At 38.4% G+C, this 20,345-nt stretch overlaps 3 protein-coding genes across 3 annotated transcripts in view; all 3 read left to right on the top strand.

Moving 5' to 3' along the window:
* Positions 1-1,464: 1,464 nt before the first annotated feature.
* On the top strand, positions 1,465-12,441 carry LOC144659007 (sestrin-1-like). Its single transcript, XM_078519537.1, has 11 exons — positions 1,465-1,867; positions 1,956-2,021; positions 3,770-3,970; positions 4,963-4,992; positions 6,044-6,196; positions 6,966-7,305; positions 7,855-8,107; positions 8,683-8,788; positions 8,964-9,008; positions 9,370-9,444; positions 10,278-12,441. Exons 1-11 carry the CDS (start codon positions 1,601-1,603, stop codon positions 10,362-10,364), a joined length of 1,623 nt encoding a protein of 540 aa, XP_078375663.1. The 5' UTR covers positions 1,465-1,600; the 3' UTR covers positions 10,365-12,441.
* A 1,666-nt stretch (positions 12,442-14,107) lies between these two features.
* LOC144656865 (fatty-acid amide hydrolase 2-A-like) lies at positions 14,108-18,117 on the top strand. Its single transcript, XM_078517110.1, has 2 exons — positions 14,108-14,866; positions 16,472-18,117. The coding sequence occupies exons 1-2, from the start codon at positions 14,170-14,172 to the stop codon at positions 17,416-17,418; spliced, it is 1,644 nt and encodes a 547-aa protein (XP_078373236.1). The 5' UTR covers positions 14,108-14,169; the 3' UTR covers positions 17,419-18,117.
* A 1,746-nt stretch (positions 18,118-19,863) lies between these two features.
* LOC144657841 (uncharacterized) overlaps positions 19,864-20,345 on the top strand; it is a 35,743-nt gene continuing 35,261 nt past the window's right edge. Inside the window, exons 1-2 of the mRNA XM_078518202.1 lie at positions 19,864-19,989; positions 20,218-20,290. The gene's annotated coding sequence lies outside the window, so the exon portion shown is untranslated. The remainder of the gene's footprint in view (positions 19,990-20,217; positions 20,291-20,345) is intronic.

The following is a 20,345-nucleotide window of genomic DNA, read 5'->3' as shown; positions in this document are numbered from 1 at the left end:
GATGTAGAAAGGATATCCTGTTCTGAGCACGGAGCGAATGAAACTGATTGCATCATCCTTAGGTACGTGTCAGGGAGGTGACGTCATTCTTCTTTTCACCGCAGACCCCACTGAAGCATAAGGACCTGGTTTTGTGTACAATACTTTGTTTGATCTCTACATCAGAAAATGTCAGCGATATGTGGGCCAATGTAACTATTCGCTAAATTCATTGAATTGTTTAGTTTCCGAGTTGTTGCCAATTCTGGCTCACTGACTCCTTAAAATTGTAACTTGTTCATTTGGGTCCCCATAGTTTCCAAATATCAGGTTCTCAAGAATACACAGATGCTCTCAACCCATCAAGTTTTACATGTTTTTTTTTTCTAGGAAATGCTGTCACGCTTGTTTTCTGAGAATTCATGTTTCCACGAAACGTTTTTTTTCTTTAGTTTTTTTTTCTCGAAAGCTTGTAGGGTTTTCCCTGTTGATTGCAGGCAAAATCAAAGCAATTCCTGCATATTTTGTAAAAAAAAAAAAAAAAAAAAAATCAGCAAATTTTTTCTCAACGTTCGTTTAATCGTTTGGTTAATCGTTCCGTTTTTCCATTTTTTGTTGCCGAAAATTTCTCAGTGTGTGTATTCTCAAAACGACTAGAATACAAATATCATAAGGGACATTTAGCTATAGAAAATAAAGCTAAACAAGTGATTTCAGTTGAGGTTACATCACAGAATTTTACGAGTTCCTTGTTTTCTCAGTGATCAGGTGTTATCTGAATTTCGAAAAAAATAAAAGGTTTCTAAACAGAAGATCTGAAAGTTACATGGAAATAGCTACAAAAGATTTATGCATCCGTATTTCTTGCAGTTTCCTACACCGAGAAACTTATTAATCATTTATTTAATTTTTCTCACAATCTTGGAAGACTGATCGTTCTATATGTATTTTTAAGTCGTTTCAGTTTGTAATGCTTAAAGGATATATCAGAAGTTCCAGTATTTTAGCTCATGCAAAATACAGATATGCTAACCAGTAGACTGAAAAAATTAAAAAATTCAGTTAGCCTAGGTTGACCTTTAATTTTTTTTACAATAACATCTTTCTGTCAAAAATCTAAAGATTAAAACGAACATGATTGATTTCCTATTTGCTTTTTAAATATGAATAGACAGTTCTATTGTGTGATTCATTATTTATAAAAAAAAAAGAAAAAGAAAAAAACAGTTGGTGATTTTTTCAAATGTGAACCAAAAATTTAAACTTTCCCTTTCTCGAGTGCATTAAAAATTAAAAATATATATAATCCTTGAAAAGATATATCTCTTATTTTAGTCGTTCGGTCGTGATAGTTCGCACAGTTATTTACTGATCAGTCGAAATAACTTGACGTACAAGCGAAAATAACCTACCTTTCAAACCATATATGGTGTTTGGGGAGGTGTGTCATTGACGTCAGAGCCGGCAAGCGTTTTCATTGGCTGTTCTCGATGGGTTTCACACGGCACAAGTGTCACATCATGGCCGTCAGAAATACAGCTTCTGGTTGTACTGTTGAAGAAATGTTCGCAGTTTCCTGAGGATTTTCTTGGCTATTCGGGCCGAGGGTTATCCTAGAACCATGAACGATGAAGAAGACATATCCAGTGAGATAGATTCACTCAGAGATTTGTGTGGCTTGCAAACAAGGGATGTGAATTCAAGGCATGAATTCCTTGAAACGTTAGGAAAAGCAGTGAAAGCGTGGACAAACAGACGTCGGGAAAATGTTGAAAATGGTGTTGAAAACTTTCTTTCGGACATTCTACCTTGTATTTTACGACTATCATTTAGAAGCCCCTTCTCGGATATCAGGGAAAGATGTTCGGAGTTGCTTCTTGCCGTGAAGGTATGGAATATGACTGGAGAATCAAGCATTTTGTGTTTATTACAAACGAGGAAATGGCCGCTTACTGTAGACTTCACTTTTGTTGCAGGAAAAAGGAATTAAAGTTCCTCGAAGAGTATACAAGGGTCCTACGATATTTATTCCATCAAAAGAGGTATTTATTCACTCCTTTATGTACGTATAAGCTTTGTAGTAGTCGGTTTCCAAAGGAAACTTTACTGGTATTGCATCAGATTCAAGAGGCTAAAATTGAGTTTCATCGACTGCATAAAGCTTTTGTACCATTGCTGAAACAACCACCGGAACACTAGTATTTATAAAGCTTGCTGCTTTTTGTAACTAGAATTTGATAGTGGGTTATGTATGAACCACTTTAACGCTTGAAAAGAATTTGGAGTGGATTCTGCTTTAATTTGTTTTAATTTAGCCTACAAGGTTTAGTGTAAGTATCTCATTGTGCTTTTCTTGATCTGACTGTTTTGTTGAGGCCATCGTTCGCGAGGTTATTTTACTTTCAGGAGTAACTATTAGGTCTTACATTCCACCAAAATATTACCACACACTGAAAACGGATTAATTTAATACAGTTCCATTCATTGTAACAAAATACGGTATGTGCTTTCGTAACAAGCTTGCAAATATCAGCTCAGTCAAGCATGCATGTAATTCTTTTCTGGCGAACTTTACTTATTACAATCTTCAGAAAGCTAAACTTTAATATCGATCTGTACATATTTATTTGAAATCTCACATGGTTTGGTTGATAACTTTATTTTTAATGTCATCAGTAATTAAAATTATCATACTCATTTAATATCGCCGTTTGCATAAAATTGTTGTATTTGTGCGGACCGTGTATTTGCTCCTTGTTTATCTTTGGATCTTCGATGCATTTCTGTTCCCTTTTACTTTAGTGTGTTTAGGCTAGCGAATTGATGTAAAACCCTTAGCAGCGAGAAAATTGTGGCTAATTAAGTCTTGTCATTTTGTTTGTTGGACATATTTGATTGATGGATTTTCAGCAAATTAAAGTTATGTCAAAAACCTTCATAATGTTGTATACACTAACAGAGCAGATGTCGTGTAGGAGATCTACAGTCACATACTGTTCCTTTAAGATATTTTGAATATAATGCTTTTCTGCTGGCTGCTTTACATATGCTTTTTTATTTTTTTATTATTTTATTATTTTCAATTGTTTAGATTGTTGTAGAAATAGTATTGCTCTATGACAGTACAGTACAGCCAGTCATTATGCCCCCAAAACAAAACGCCCCCGGCATAATGCCCCTGGGATTCTATGTGGAATATGTTTCTTGTATTCTAAAACCTTTGGTAGGGCCGGTGTGAGGAGTAGATATTTTTCCTTGAGGGAAGTTATTTTGTTATGTGAATTGATAATTTTCTATGACGCTTTTAAGGGGACATTATGTTGGGGATGTTTTAACCAGTTCCCATTCTTTGAACCTCTAAGGGAAATAAAAATTGGTAAGAGAAATCGGAGGTAAAATTGTAGTACTCAGCTAAGTGAAGCAAATCCAAGGGAAATGACTTTGAGCTTGAGTTAACTGTGAGATTCCAGAAATTGAGGGTTCGAGAAATTGGGATTCCCTGTATTTTATCTAAAAATTTATTAATTATTTTTAAAAAAAGAAAAACTGCATTACACAGTCATGAATATTTTAGTTGCTTTGGAAATGTAGAAAATGCTCACATGTCCTTAATTCCTTTCTACCTAACAACAACAACTTAACCAAGTATGTGCACTCAATGCTCGCACTGCAATATGGTAGACTCCTTTGAACACCCCACGCACTAAGCATTAAGCTACCATACCTGTCATTTATTCTGACCCGGCCTGAAATGTCAGGCTAAGTAAATACACTCTTTTGCATTTTGTAGGTTCCACCAATGGACACTGATGATGAACAGGTGCTTGGATTACTTGTGGAGTCTTTCCTGTTGAGTGGACGTGTCACAAATGTCACTTCCCTTGTCGCGTTTCACCCTCAGTACCTGGAGAGCTTTTTAAGGACTGAATATGTCATGTTTAAAGGAGAAGGGTCTTTACCGTTTGACTGGAGATGTTACATTGCTATTATGGTGAGAAAAAGGTTTTTGAAAGGGGTAAAAAAAAACCAACCCAATCTACTGGTAATAGTGGTTGTACTTACAGTAAAAAGTATTGACTGGACCAGACAGGGCTTTTATATGTACATGTAAAAATAAAATGAGGGCGAGTTGTCTAATTGTTCTAGCAGACACTATCAAGGGTAACAGTCTTAAAACCAACAATAAAAGTATTCTTATTTAAAGTCAAAAGTAGGTTTCCCTTTCATAGGCGATGGGCATCAGGATCATATTCTTTCAGCCGAAAGACAGGGATGAAAGAACCACACAGATTTGTGGATTCCCAATGGAACATATCAAGTTTTTTACTTAATTTTAAAATAATATTGGGGTTCTTATAAGTATTGTCCCTGTGTTGTTTTAGGAAATATCCATACTCCTCACAGGGAAGGTTTTTTGATTCGTAACCCCCCTGGGCATCCCTCTGAAAATTGCAGCTAAGCTTCTCACCTTCCTTGAAAAACTTAAGCTTTTTCCCCCCCCCCCTCCCCCCCTCTCTCTCTCTCTCTCTCTCTCGCTCCTGGTTCCTTCCGCTTGTAATTTCTAATGACTTTCCTTTTGGGATGCACAGTGACCTAATTGGTTAACGTGCAAGACTCCAGAGCAGACGTTCCAGGTTTGAGCCCTGGCCGGGGTAACTGTGTTGTGTTCTTGGGCAAGACACTTTACTCTTATAGTGCCTATCTCTTCCCAGGTGTATAAATGGGTACCGGCGACATAATGCTGGGGGGTACCCTGTGATGGGCTAGCATCCCATCCGGCCGGAATGATGGGGAATAGAAATATTCCTAGCTGCTTAATGCCTTCGAAACTGGGATAATTTCCCGCAGTATGTGCCACTTGGCTTGAAGCTTCCCCTTACCTAAGGGTTGGTATGGATATTTCCTGGAAACTGTACATTGTTAACCCTAGGCAATACATGTGGATTACTTGTTAAGTAACATCTTTTTTGTTATCTTTTCTAGGGTGCAAGTAGGCATCGCTGCTGTTATTTGGTATGTCTCAAACAAATGCTCTAATAATTTTGTAAAATATATATTTTATTTTAAGCTGAAAAGGTTGGAAACTTCCTTAACTTACATTTTATAAATTGGCAATTTATTGAGTACACTTACAGTACACCTAAAAAATGATCTCTGTTTCCAAAATAAGGGAATAAAAAGACTTTTTGAGGGAATATTGTTTATTTGCGCCTGAGTAGTGTCATTTGTGGCCCGAGCGTGAAGCGCAAGGGCCACAAATGACACTACAAGGGAGTAAATAAACAATATTCCCGAAAAAGTCATTTTATTATCATTATTATCAATATACAAGGCCAAATAACATCCAGTTAGGTAACACATGCATTTAATGAGGTTCACATTTTCGATTCAATAACACAAGTACTTCGTCGCAAAATGAAAATTTTACACGATATAACTGAGGCCTATGTCTTATTGTTTATGTAGTTGAAGTATAAAAGAGCTAGCTGCAATGTCTCCGAAAATAATAATTAAGCAATGGGTTGATTCATGGATAATAATACTTTACAAACTTACATTTAATTTAGATTGAGCTTCGGCGTAAAATTCCTGCAACTGCTTTAGCTATATTAGTTCGACCGGAAATACAATTCAAGTGAACGATGTCTCGTTTCTCGCAAGATAACAAGAAGTTGCTCTCTTTGTCTTTCGCCTTGTGCATTGTGCCGATTTTTTGGCTGCATTTTGTCCCATTACAACAAATAACTTTGAGTTTTCTTTCCGAACACATTCCTTCGCGAGAACTGTTCGAGGCTGCGTTAACTTCAAAGCTTGCTGTACGCGTACGCACCTGAATGGTTTTCCGGCGTCAGCGACCCTGATTGGTTAAAATTAATTGGCTGATGAACCGAGAACCAATCAGCTGCAGGGCCGTTAATGCATTAACGGCCTGCTAGGACGGTGGTTAATGCAATAGGGCGGTTTTCAATTTTGCCGCGTGTATTGATAATAATGCTTCTTAATATTACCGTAGCCTTAAAACTGCCTTAAATGGAAATAAGAACTTTCATTTATATGTTTTCAGGTCCAGTTGTATGAGATTGAGTTTCTCAAACAGCAAGGAAACAAAACCTGGCTTCAAGGTCTTGATTATATTCCACCTAAATTAAAGGCACTTTGTGAAATCAACAAAATTTTGGCACATCAGCCGTGGCTCCTCAGCCCAAGTCATATTGAGGTAAGCGACCAGCTCAGTGCAGAGTGTAAAAAGTACGGTTAATATGTTTTGGCTTGTTCTTTATATTTTTCTTGTGTACAACGTTATTGCTACAAGTCTGGTAAGAAAGTGTCCCAATCTAAGTTCCATTTATAATGTGATACAAAAGGCTTATGGACATCCCCTTGGCTTAGTCCATAAAATTTCCAATAAGTGGTTTTAGAAACTATCCACATCCTACCCACATACTGTAAGGTCATTGAATATTCCAAGGGGGTGGGGAGGGGATTTTCAGAAGCCAGAATGTTTTCAAGGAAAAAAAATGAAGCTAAACTAGGATTTCTGGAGGGGTGGAGTGCAGGGGCTCAATCCAAAAAAACCTTCGATGGTGGAGGTAGGATATTTTCTGGAACAACACAATGAAGAAACTTGGCCATTGCATGTACTTCCCCACTACTTCCATATCATCTGCCATGTCATGCAGCAGCTATATGTGTGGAAGGGACAGGGGGGTCTCAACCTCCCACCTCCTGTACCTTTCTCTTCCCCATTCCGTAGTGGTTCCCTCCTCTTTGTCCCATATCTATTACAAAATATAACAAAATGTTGCAAAATTTTACTTGTTTTCTCCCTGTTCTTGCTTCCTGCCCTCTGTTCTCCCGCCTTTCGCCCCTTTTCTCTTGGGCTCCTCCCCCCCTGTTCCCTCCACACATGTACATGTAATTGAATACAATACCTACCGGTATATGTATTCCAAGTGTTTAATATGCTCTGCCTTTTTTTAACACAGAAACTTCTCAAAGGACAAGATAATTGGTCATTGTCAGAACTTGTCCAGGCCATTGTTATCCTGGTTCACACGCACAGTCTGTGCAGTTTTGTATATGGCTGCGGTATTACACCCGAAATAGACCGCGATGGAGGTCACACTTATAAACCTCCGTCACTCTCCGAGTCCACGCAGGCTAGCTTTGAAGGAGATAACCCTTGTCTAAATGGTGTGGAGAATCGATCCTGCATGACTGAGCTTATGGAGAAAATGAAAGAGGTCGAGGCAGAACATGATGCCCTTATGGAAACCACCCAGGAAGAACTCTTTCAACAGTTTGAAAAAGTAGAGAGTGGAGAGGGTAAGAGAAAGACGGCAATCAAATTGTGGAAGTAGTAAAAAGATAATGGAACTGTTTTACACACTGAGCAGGGTTGTGTTATGTCTGGTACTTTTAAGCCATTTAATTTTCCAAACAAAGTAGCTACATCACCTTATTTGTAAATGAAATGGAATGTTTGCTGGGTCTTGCTTTTCATTTCAGCGAAATTGAAGCAATCATACTGTTATCATTGCTGCTCTTCCAAGTCTAAAGGGAAAGCCCCAGATAGAACACACTACTTATGTTGGTTTAACAACATCTGGTTCTTTAAGATACGGTCAAAAACCCAGCAAACTGAGGCATTATTATAATATTAAAAAAAAAAAAAAAAAAAAAAAAAAAAAAAAAAAAAAAAAAAACCATTGAATATATTTTCTTGCAAAAAATGATTTGGTGTACAAGATTTTGTCATGTTTACCTCTTCCTTCCAATTCAATAAATCAGATAGTTGCATGTTCTACGACTAAAACAGAAGTTACACTGTAAATGGGCAGATGGGAGTTGACATGTTTTGTGTTCTTTGTTCAGTTTCTACAGGTAAGGAAAAAGTATCCATTGCCTGTGACACTCCACAGCCAGGGATAGCACGATACCTGACAGACGCGTCATTTGGTTACAGCAACTTTGCCAGCAGAGATCCAGAAATGGACATATCAACCTTCAAAGTCCAGGATTATTCCTGGGAAGAACATGGCTTCTCACTTATTAACAGACTATATCCTGATATGGGTCAGATGCTGGACGACAAATTTAGCTGCACATTTAATCTTACATATCACACGTGAGGATAACTTGTTTCTCTTATTTATAGTTCTTTATTTTCTCTTTGACCTTCTCTTTGGGCAATCTGAATTTATAAACAACTCTAGTACATGTACCATATTAGGACTTGCTAGTTGATAAGTGTCAAAATGTAAACACAACTTTCTTTTACAATAATATTATTGTTTCTGTACACTATTTGACTTGAGTATTTATTATTTTATTTCACTGTTTCTAAGTTCCTGTTACTAGTTCACTTATAAAATTTTACATAAGCAGAGCAAGAATTAACAGTCAGTCACCTGACTTTATTTTATAAATACGAGCTTGCCATGCATTTCATGCACTGATGTGTAAAAAAAGGTAAAAATAACTGTAAAGATAAAGATAATTGTAATATCTCTGGGTAAAATGAATGTTTAAAAGAACATGTGCCCACCCAGTTGACCAAAAAATCATCGCTGTATCAGACAGGTTTAGTGTTCAGTTTTATCAGCAAGTTTCAAAGTTTACGATCATCACTTTCTTCTTGTCTCCTGAATTGTTTATCTTTCAAATCAAATTTAATCTGGAAACATTTTTTATGTTTCTCAGGCTGGGTAAGGTAGAAAATGTGGACACTTCAACTTTCCGCACAGCTACATGGAACTACATTCATCTGGTATACGGTATATATCACGATGACTATCTATACACTGAGGTATGTTACTACTGTATGTCCTGAGGTGGTTCATTCAGATATTTATGTAGTTATTGCTCTTTTTCATGAATTGTAGGCCTGGGATATACAGTTTAAACCCATGTTTTTGTTGTCTAAATAGTTTATAAAAGCGATACTTTAAAAATAAATGATTAATTTTGGTCTTGTATATTAGGTAAACAAGCTGATGGAAAGATCGTTCAAAAAGTATATTAAAGTGGTAAGGTGATAACATTGATAATAATCGGGCAACGTGTGTAAATATAGTTTTACCTTACCTTACCTTGGGCCAACCCTTGTAAATGCAAGATATCTAGAATAAATTTTATTGTCAAAATGTCAGTACACTTATATATTGAGAGAAGATGTTGTAAAACTCAAGGACCATAAAGCAGCTGAATAATGAATCTCTTATTTGATTGTTCAACATAGACATTTTTCTTGGTTACATTTTCCTTATCCCTGGCCCTGCAAGCTCAGAAAACTACATGCAACATGCAAAATATCTTTTTGCCTCATAATGTTAAATCTTTGAAGAAGTGGTATGTATTGATTGGTAATAACTTTCACATATCTCTTAGGTTGCCTGCTTCCCTGAAAAACTGTCAATAGACGATTACTTGGGATTTATGCCAGACCTGACCCACTCAGAAAAGGTGCGTCATGTTCATGTAATATACTGTAAAGATGTGGTAAGACCGTTGAATGAAACCCCTCCCAAATCTCAGACGTAAAAATTTCTGTTTTACTTTGTTTTCCTTTGAAGCTGGAGGGGGGTACTTAAATTTTACAAGTATTAAATTTACTGAGACAAATTTTAGCAAGTACTAAATTAAACAACCCTCCAAGTTTATTTTTTTCTTTAGTGGCCATTTGGCCACCAACTACTCAAGTTTGGTCTCAAGTAAAAAAATTTAGTCGCTAAATAATTTATTAAGTTCATGCTTTCAATCCTTTTTCTCAATTTTAGACGCCAGGCTGTCAAATTCGGTTCTAATTTTGTTGCCAGCTCCAAAATTTTAGTCGCCATGGCAACTAAAATGGTCTTAACTTGAAGGGTTGTTAAAGGAAAAGTTCATTCTAAAATGGCACTTTTTTTCTTCCCGCCAACTTAAAGGTAATACAAAGATGTATTATTCACCAACATTTCAGCTTCCAAAGAGCATTTAAACTCCTATGAAATCCTAGACTGAAGTAGTCCAAAATTTAAGAACCAGTTGTCGCATCTTGGAGTAATTTAGCAGCCTGGCAATGTATGCGTGATGTCAAAGCTATATATGTTATGATGATGATGATGATGATTATTATTTTTTTTTTTTAAAATTCTTTTTAACGAAGTATTGTACATAGGTCATTTTTATGAGTGTTGAATAAAGTTTTATTTTATTTTTTATTATTATTATTATTATTATTATTATTTTATTATTATTATTATGACCAGTCATAAGCAAACCACTCTAAAGAGTATTTGTTTGTGTTTCCTCCGTAGGTTCATATCAACCTTCTGCTACTAGAGTCTCGCCTCCAAGCTGAACTTCTGTATGCTCTAAGAGCGATCATGAAGTATATGACGTGAAAGTTACATAATTATGTTTAAAGAAATAGAGATAGAGTCATAAAGAAGTAGTGCAGGGCTTTGAACACTCGGGCTAACCCTGTTGTTCACCCTGGTTATATTTATTATAAAGTTTGATGTTTACTTAAGTCTATAAGTCAGTGACTTTTTAGAATTGGTTGGGTAATTGAGAAAGTTTATCTCTCTCGTTATTTCCCAACATTTTAAATTAAGTATTTTGGCCTAGCGAAAATAGGTGTAATTTGTGAGTATTTTTATTTCAACAATAAAGAAAAAGTGATATTAACTCGATCAGGCCTCAGTTAGTCTAAGCGCATTGACATGCTTCGTGATTTTAACCCTTCCGTAGAGGAAGTAGTCATCTTTTAGGTTTCCAATCCCGTGTTTGACAATAGCCAGCTTCTCAGCATTTTTATTCCTACCGTTTTCACGTTTTTTTTTTTTTTTTTGGGGGGGGGGGGGGAACTGAGACCCAGAAGGATCACGTGTCGCTATAGCGTCATGATGACGTGACAACGTTAGTGCTCGTTCTAGATTTTGATTGGATAATTACATCAGACACAGTACATCGGTACCGAAAAACAGTGCCAGTTCTCGGTTTCGAGTGATACTTGTGAATGTCTAAAAAAGTGATGGTTGTCATAATTCATGTATTATGGCTTTGGAAAGTGTTAATTTGCTTTGAATTTTGAATCTGTTTATTAGTAATAAACAGACATTGTTTCCTATCCTTTCATATTTTTAACGAGTCTTGTTGGTTGGTGAAGCTGGAATTTTTTTGGCACCGCTAAATTAGGTGACTAGAAATCAAAGTGGTCTTGAAAAAGTGGTTGTCTATCAAATATGTAGTCATCATGTATTTATATGGGCAGATGTAAAAGTGATTTTCAGATGCCTCCTTAGAACAATGTTAAGAATAATCAAACCGTTTACTATATAATCATAAAGCCAAATATTGCGTACACCAATCAGCGTAGACCCAAGATTAAAAGCGCGGGAAAACGTGACTTGAGGTAGTTGACAAATGGATTTGGTGTCGCATGTGATTGGCTGAGTGTTTTAAGTCTCCATTTTGATTGGTCAGATTGGTCTTCCTTTGAACAAACAGTGAAGTTCAACCAGCGCGGAAAAAACTGAAGTAACCGCTCAAACTGTTGTTTATTACATAAGAGTTATCAGCTATTTTGTCAACCAGCACTGTATCACATTCAGTGTGGACTTTGAATTAATTTTCACACGGGCGAGAACCTTCAGTAAATCACCCTTTGGGTGAGAAGGTGGCTCGTCTTGTAATGGTTACTCTTCTGTACCAAAACCCGATCCTTATTTTTTTTTCTGTGTGTATGCTTGTAAGTAAATGTAATTTTAACCATATCTATATATTATTTAGAGGTGGGCTTATTTATAGCCACAGTTTGACGTAAAGGCAGGAGAGTAAAATTAGGTGTTTTGTTATACCCCACAACAAAAAGAAAGTAATTTGCGGTCGACGACACGCGCACCAATTTGCCTCGGTCTCAGACCGCACGAGCTGATCACTTGCGAGCCCAGTTTTTGAACTTTTTGAATTGACGCATGACGTCTTATTAGTTCTCGTCCAATCAAAAAAGGCTGGAATCCCCTAAGACTAATGTGAGCCCGCTGTTTATGGCAGCGTGGTTGCCTAGAAACATGACGTATTTTGACTTTTTTTTTTGAGGAAGAGTGAAATATGATAGTCAGTATTTGTCTGTTTTTCCACACAGTATTTCAAGTTTATTTTTGTAATTTATAAACAGGTTAAAGCGTTATTTTATTATAGTGTATATCACTCACTCTTCCGCGTAAAAAGTCACTGTTCCAAAACACGGGATACGCATTCGGACTGAAAAACAGCTAGACAAAAGAAATTATAATATAATAGACAAAATTAAAGATTTATTTGCAGAGTTAATTCCGTGGCAAGTAGCATGGTAGACTAGACTTTCTTTTGTTAGACGTACTTTTTATTTGAGGCTTTCGGTTTTATGTTAGGAAGACCGAGAAATGTTGTATTAGTGGAGGTAATGACGAGGCATTAAAAAAATCTTACTTGAAACTCGTTTGGTGTTGATTATGATTTCGAATAGGCTCAGTAGTTTCGAATTACGCTCTACTGGTCCTAAACAAAGGAGTGAAGTCGAGGTTGAGGGGAATAAAACAAAAGAAAATTCAAATTATTCCCCTGAACTTCGACTTAAATCCTTTGTTTGTGATCAGTGGAGCGTAATCCGAAACTAGCCTATTACGGTACCACGACTAAGTAACAATTCGCTGCTTTCACCGTTCCCATAATACATCTTGTTTACCCCTCAAAATTTTTGCATAAGCATTGTTTTCAATTTCTCTTGGGATTTACAATGACGGCAATCGTCCCAAGAGAAACTGAAAACAATGCTTAAGCAAAAAAATTTGGGGGTAAAAACAAGGGATCGTGAAAAAAGCCAATTACCCTTAGCCGTAAACAGCAGTTTGGGAGTGGTCAGGAGGAGGCTAAAAAAGTATGGTCAACTGTTGGGGGGGGGGGGGGGGATTTCCCCAATGACAGGTGGGCTTAAAAGGTTTACTTGAGCTTGTAGGGGAGGCGTAAAGAGTTTTTGTTGTTGACTTCTCCCATTCACCAGCCCCCCCCCCCCCCCCGCCCCTAATTAAAAACCACTCCCTTGCTATACTTATTTTCTTGATAGTAAACCTATTCAAAATTCTTGCTGCTCTATTTCAACCTTCACGTCTAATTTTAGAATTAATCCATTTTCTCAGACTTCTTTATAGGGTGGTTAATCTTATTAATCCCACGCTCTTGCCTACGCTTAATTTTGCCCCAGGTCGCGAGACGTCTGCGGTTTGACCCGGGAAATTCCGTACTGTGACTTGGCTTGACAGAGATCCGTGTGTCTGATCAGTTGTTTTCGAATCTCGGTTTTTTTTTTCTGAAGGAAGGAAACAATTAGAACGACATTTTGTTCAAATTTCAAAGTTCTACTATGGGAATACGACGCATTACAAAACTCTACATTACACTACAGTACTCGGGAGGCAATACTTCGCTGTTATCTTGATTCCTTTTGATGGTAACTAGTCTTCCCCCATGATAAAAATTAGAGGCTCCCGCCCGCCCTCCCTTTCTTCGCCTCCCATTTTTTTCTCGGGAAAGGGGAGCCCCTCGGTGTTCCAGGCGCCAATTGCCCGTCACCGGACCTAGCATGATTATCTGCTGCTGATTTCCAACAATGGCTGGGGGAGGCTGTTTACATGTTTACATCAATTTGGTAAAGAGGGATTGTATGTTGTCGGCAGAGAGCGGGAAAACAGTGCTAGTGAGCGCAACAGCAATCCCACGGCTCCACGCGCGCCGCACAAGACCAACAAAAGACGGCTGGGAGTGAGATACCCAGCTGACCCAGCTTCGTCTCCAGGGTCTCTCCGCGATGATTTAAAAAGAGTAAACCCTGGGAACGAGGTTCGCTGGTTCGCGTGACTCAAATGGAAGACAGCTCAGATAACAAAATTGCAATGCGATTTAAAATACCAGCTTGATGCCGTAATTTATTGAAAATATTAGACGTTGAAAGGAAAAAAACGGAAATAGCTTCAGTTAGAGAATCATTCAAACTTTCATTTGCGCCAACAAACGAAAGAAATTTTACTCCAAATCCTGAAATGATTAAATATGCTAAGTATATTCATGTATATTCATGAACAGTTCTATATGATAAACAAAGGATTCTTAACCCCATATGTATATTGCAGTGCAGCCACATAAACAACTGTACACGTTAAAGCAGCCATGGGTTTGATAAAGATATTTCTGTCAGTCTTTTCGCTGGCCTTTAGGGCGCTCGAGTCAGTTGGAATATTGTGGGATTTTCGTCTTCGAGTATCAGAGTTTGTTTACGGAAAACACGGCGCTACAGTCCGCGAGCCGTCGAATCTTATTTTGAAATTACCAGCAAGCGTTCTTGTGCAGTACATAAAACAGCGCAAGTTGACATGCGAAGAAATAATCCAAACTTTTATCGACAGAATACATGAAGTCAATCCGCTACTTAACGCTGTGGTGGGCGATAGATTCGTTGAAGCGCTGGAGGAGGCGAGGTACATTGATAAAGTCCTCGATTCTCGCGAGTCGGATTCGAACGAAGAAAAAGCCACTTTATTAAACAAACCTTTACTTGGTGTTCCTATAACCGTGAAGGAGTCGCTTGCGTGCGAGGGATTCGCTCACTCAGCCGGGCTCGTGGATCGGAAAGACACGATTGCTTCCAAGGACGCGCGTGTTGTCGAAAACCTTCGTTGGGCCGGCGCGATCCCGATTGCTGTCACGAACTGTAGCGAGTTGTGCATGTGGTGGGAGACGGCGAACAACGTGTACGGGCGAACGAATAATCCGTACGATACATCCAAGATTGCCGGTGGAAGTTCTGGTGGTGAGGGTGCGATAATATCTGCTGCTGGGTCGGTGTGTGGTGTTGGTTCTGATGTAGGTAAGTGGAAGGATTCTTCCTATCTTAGCTAATCTTATTTTTGGCATACCCCAATTACAATAAAATAAACTGCTACATTTTGAGAGGATGCCACATCAGCTATAGCTGAGAGTGGACAAAAGCTGGTTCGGTTTTTGTTTTCACAGCAAAATTACTAACTATGTTTCACAGTTATTCGTGCTAATTTTTTAAATGAAATTTTCGTAATCTACGCGAGCGACTTCCCATATTTTTTAAAATCGTCACAATATCAGAAGAAGGATTCGTACATCGCTGGAATTTGGCTCAGATCCATAAATAAGTCCTTACACATAATTGCGGTCGAACCCACAAAGAATACGCTTAAAAATTTATTACTACAAATATACTTTGCGAAACCTTTGCAGTCATGTCTGCAATTTTATATACAATGCTCATGTCATGTCGTACGTAGCTCTGATTGATATCAGACACCCCTTATATGCTTCTACGGAGTGATTCAGTTCCGATTCAGTTATGTCTGTGAAACAATAAAAAGTAACTATGTGATGGACAGGATTCACTATAAATTTACAGTATACTGTGCTAAACTTTATTTTCTTGCCGATGTCTAATTTATAATTAATACTTTGAAATTCTTTCCAGCAATAACTAACCACAAAAATTGGCCGTGGAACTATCGCATTATTTGGTCATAATTGTCAACAATGTAGGATACTTCATGTAGTCTCTTGTATGCTATCCGGTTTACGTCTATTTGGTTTGTACATGGGCTTTGCTCCTAAATAGTAAAGTCAGGAGCACCCAACGAGGAAAGTCTTGGAATGTCCTTGTACTGTTTTCCCATATCGTTTAGGTCCTTTTAAAGGGATGTTTGTGTAAACTAACATAGTTTAGTTTTTTTTCGGATTTTCTAGCTAATATTAAAGTGGCAGAAATTGTTAGGGAACAAAATCTCATTACCCGAATTTGCGAGCTGTTTTTACCTTTTCGAAAATCGTAGCTGGCGTTTTTCCGTTCCCAAAACAACATTTTTTACCCCTCTGAAAACAACAATCTCAGGGGGTAACAGGCCTTCCGAACAGATATTCACCAAAATGATCCGTTGGGTGACCCCTTTGATGTGTCTAATGTTAGCTAAACTTGCCATGCACCAGTAAATATCATGCACTAGCAACACGATAAGATGTTGCAACCAACTGTAACATCGATCGCCCCCTAGCTTCAAGTCCATAGGGAAAAGACTGTGAACTTTGTTACAACCAACTTTTTTTGGGGAGGGGATATGAAAGGAAAACTTTCATTTGCTTAACTGTTAGGCCTAAAAACCGTTTTGTCTTTGCAACTTTATTTCACATTTTTTTAAATTTAGATTTAAATCTATTTATCTATTTCTCAAGAAAATTAAAGTATCTTTGTCCAATTTGTTACTTGTAAATGTCGCCTGTCAGAATAGCCGGAATTAAATTGTAGCGTGTTCTTAAAAGATTTTTAATTCATTGTTAGAATAATGGAATCCTAGCTAAAACTATTTTTGCAATCTTTTGTACAGTCGAAAAGCCCAAATATTAAAAGGCTTTCTTTTCTGCAATTTTCACAAACTGTTTATTTCTTGCTCTCCTACAGGTGGAAGTATTCGTATGCCAGCGTTTTTCAATGGAATATTTGGTCACAAACCCAGTCCCTCTATCGTGCCTAACGAGGGACATTTTCCTCAAGGCACCAGCGAGGCCTTTGACGAGTTTCTTGTCATGGGACCACTGTGCAGGTACGCTGACGATTTGGTCCCAATGTTAAAGGCCATGGCAGGCCCGCGAGCTTACGAGCTTCACTTGGACGAAAAAGTGGACTTATCATCCCTTAAAGTTTACACACTGGACTTAGAGTACCCTTTTCTGACTTCACCCGTGGACCCCGAGCTACTGATGGGCCTGAAGCAAGTTTGTACTTTTTTACAGGAGCGTTTCGATGCGACAGTTCAAGACGCTCACATGAAGCTGTTTCGATACTCGCCTCTCATCTGGTCAGCCATGGTACTCTCCGCTGAGAACAACAGGCTCACCTCACAGTTTCTGAGCAATGAACCTGAGGCAGTGGCTCTAAACCCGTTTGTCGAGATTTTCAAGTATTTCCTGGGCTATTCAAAATATCATTACGTCACACTGGCCGTTGCAGGTATTGAGCATCTCCGAGCTCCTTTGCCAAACTGTCTCCCGGATGTTGCGTCGAATTTTGTGCAGATGGGCATCAAACTGCGTGAACAAATTCAAACTCTTCTTAGTGAAGACGCCATCTTGCTCTATCCCTCCCACCCTAACACAGCACTGACACATCACAGGCCGTCTCTCGCGCCGTTAAATTTCAGCTACACCTCCATTTTCAACGTGTTGCATCTTCCCGTCACGCAATGCCCACTGGGCCTTGATAAAAATGGACTTCCGCTGGGCATACAGATTGTGGCCGGAAGAAACAACGACAGGCTGTCAATCGCTGTTGCTAGGCAACTAGAACGTCAATTTGGTGGATGGAGTGCGTGGCATCCTGGTAGAATTTCTGATAAAAAGAAAGTGTAGAAAGAAAAGTTCAATGGTCAACTTTGCAAAAATTAAAGTGCAGAACTGAATTAAACCGAGTTAGTACGATCAGATTTCGGTGACGTTCGTAGGAAGTTAAAGGAGCTATGCCACGGACAACTCAACTTGAAAAAAATGGCAATTTTTTCCAAGATTGTTGCTTATACTTAGTTTTAATCTTCGTCAGTCGAAATTATATACTCGTTTATTTTCGGGTATTTATCACTCCGTTGGTGTTTTTCTACCATAAAAAACTACTATTTCGAAGCTTCTTTCAATTTGAAAGAAATGAGAAAAATGACTTTAAATACCTTGACATAGCTCCTTTAATCGTTCGCTTCACTGTGTTGTAAGGAACAGTAGGTGTATTTGAACCATAACTTTCAGAATAAACTGATGGTACAGATGGTTTGAGTCAATCAGCAGAAGCGTGAACATACCGTACTACACTGTAATCACGTTAGAAATGGGCTTAGGGCCAGTGCGGACAACAAAGGCGGAATTTTTGAGCAACAAAAAGCGTCATAAATTACAAATGATGGGTATTATAGAAGACCTCAGTGTGCACCATGGAAATTCACGAATCTCGTGGTCGCTTAGTATTGTCAATTCGCTGATAGAACGCGGTCGCGTGTGCGTGGCCATGCCCTTGAAACTGGAAAAATAGCTCATTATAGTACATAAAAGATCATAACATTGTTGGTTTTCGACAGTAATCTTTTGGTGTCTAGAAGAACAATTAGACTACTCGCTCTCATTTACTATGAGCGATAGTCAAATTCGGCTGTGTCTCGTTGACTTTTAATTCATAGTAAAGTCAGGCCCATGATCTAATAGTTAATCGAAATGACTGCTCAGCACGCAATGCTTAGTCACGCGAATACAGTCAACTCTCTATTAACGGACAACCTTTAAGACAGACGCCAGGTGTTGGTCCCGTGACTCCCGTCCCTGCAGTTTTTCAGTCATTTTACTGTAACTAGACTCCCTATAAGACGGACACCTCTCTTAAACGGACAGTTGGAGCCGGTCCCGACGGTGTCCGTTTTAGAGAGAGTCGACTGGACGCGGGAAATTCTTAATTCGTTCCAAGATTCCCGCGGTTCTGACCACAAAAGTGTCTGTGTTAGGTTATATCATTGCGCGACAGTTAACCTATTTTTTTTTTTTTTTTTTGGGGGGGGGGGGGAGTTGATAGTATAAGATGGTCTACACCTCCCTTTTCAGTCGTGTCGTGACAAGCAACCGTCACTTACTTGAACTCTGATGAAAGCAAAACCACAGCGACAAAGCTGATGAGTGCAGGGTCTTTTCATGGATAATAGTGGTCTTTTCTAGACTTGGAACAGAAAAATACTTGAAATAATAAGCAATAAACGGCAGCTCCGTTCTCTTGGCATTCGCGTACAAACCCTTAGTGTTTCCAAATATGCTAATAATAGCGTCTTTTATGCTAAAAATAATTGTTAATGTTCCAAAATGACGCTAAATGGTGGTATAAACAAAGTAAAGTCAGGCCCATAAAACAGCTCCGACGTTCGGCAATACTGCCTTCTTCAGGGTGGCACCCTAAAGAAGGCAGTATTGCCGAAACGTCGGAGCAGTTTTATACCGCTATTTTGCGTCTTTTTGGAACATTAACATTTATTTTTTCCAAATATGCTACTTGGCAAAACTGAATATTCAAACGCTGTGAACGCCCGCTACACGTTTCAACCCGTTATGAGTTTCTGACCGAATTGAACCGAGTTGAACCGGCCAGTACGATCAGTCTTCAGTGACGTTCGTAGCTGGAGGAATTTAATCGTTCCTTTACTGTGTTGGTAAAGAACAGTAGGTGAATTTAAATCATAACTGTGAAAAAATGGTACAGATGGTTTGAGACAATCAGCGCAATTGTGTACATAGTAAACACGTTACAAAGGAGCTTGGTGAGAACAACAAAGGAGGAGTTTTAATTTTGAGCAACAAAAAGTGTCATACATTACAACTGATGGACATTCAGTGTGCACTATTAAAAATCCACGAATCTCATGGTCGCTTAGTATTGTCAATTCGCTGATAGAACGCGATAGCGTGTGCGTTGCCATACCCTTTAAACTGAGAAAATAGCTCATTAAAGTACATAAAAGATCATAAAATTGTTGGTTTTGGACAGTAATCTTTTCATAGTATCTAGTAAAACAATTTGACTACTCGCTCTCGTTTTCTATGAGCGATAGTCGGCTCGGCTGTGCCTCGTTGAATTTTCGTTCATAAAATAAAGTTGGGCCCTTTATCTAATTAGGAAATGACAGCTTGGCAAGCACGCAATGCTTAGTCACGCGAAAGCGCGGGAAAATTCTAAATTTATCCCCAGGTTACCGCTGTTCTGACCATAAAAGCGTCTCAGAGCTCAGAGGGTGGATACTTCTCCCTTCTTGAAGTGTGTCGTGACAAGTAATCGTCACTTACTTAAACTCTTTGAGAAAGCCAAACCACAGGGACAAAGCCGATGAGAGCCGGTCTTTTCTAGACTTGGAACAACAAAATACTCGGGATAATAAGCAATTAACGGCAGCTTCGTAGAAGGTTTGTTTTGCAAACCAAAATCGGGAAAGTTGTATATTTTTTGCAAATACGGTGTTTATTCAACTGTTTTTTTGCATCTTGTTTCTGTTTTTCTTTTCGTTGCCGTACAGATCAGTCTGCTGTTTAGTGCTTATCATCATATTGCAACTTCCGATATTCTAAACTCTTACTGTAATCTCATCAAGGCGAAAGACACGCCACATAATTGAACCACTCTGTGTTCTAAAGGTCGGTCTCGGTTTCTTCGATGTCTCGTGTATGCTGAGCTAAAAACTGAGCTGAAAAAACGCGACAATAAACCGTAAGTATAGTTCCTTTCCTTTGTTTCTTTCCTTAGATGTAACATAAAGTGTAAG

The sequence above is a fragment of the Oculina patagonica genome, chromosome 6 (assembly GCF_052425735.1).
Source record: "Oculina patagonica isolate OP01 chromosome 6, crgOcupat, whole genome shotgun sequence".
NCBI lineage: Eukaryota > Metazoa > Cnidaria > Anthozoa > Scleractinia > Oculinidae > Oculina > Oculina patagonica.
Note: the sequence above shows the minus strand (reverse complement) of the source record. Positions and strands in the feature narration are given on the sequence as shown.

Bases quoted from the DNA above. Each gene is read 5' to 3' on its own strand.
- LOC144659007 (XM_078519537.1), top strand. From the start codon at position 1,601: ATGAACGATGAAGAAGACATATCCAGTGAGATAGATTCACTCAGAGAT. The intron at 8,789-8,963 runs GTATGTTACTAC...CTTGTATATTAG, and splicing joins ATGACTATCTATACACTGAG to GTAAACAAGCTGATGGAAAG. The intron at 9,445-10,277 runs GTGCGTCATGTT...TTTCCTCCGTAG, and splicing joins ACCTGACCCACTCAGAAAAG to GTTCATATCAACCTTCTGCT.
- LOC144656865 (XM_078517110.1), top strand. From the start codon at position 14,170: ATGGGTTTGATAAAGATATTTCTGTCAGTCTTTTCGCTGGCCTTTAGG. The intron at 14,867-16,471 runs GTAAGTGGAAGG...GCTCTCCTACAG, and splicing joins TGGTGTTGGTTCTGATGTAG to GTGGAAGTATTCGTATGCCA.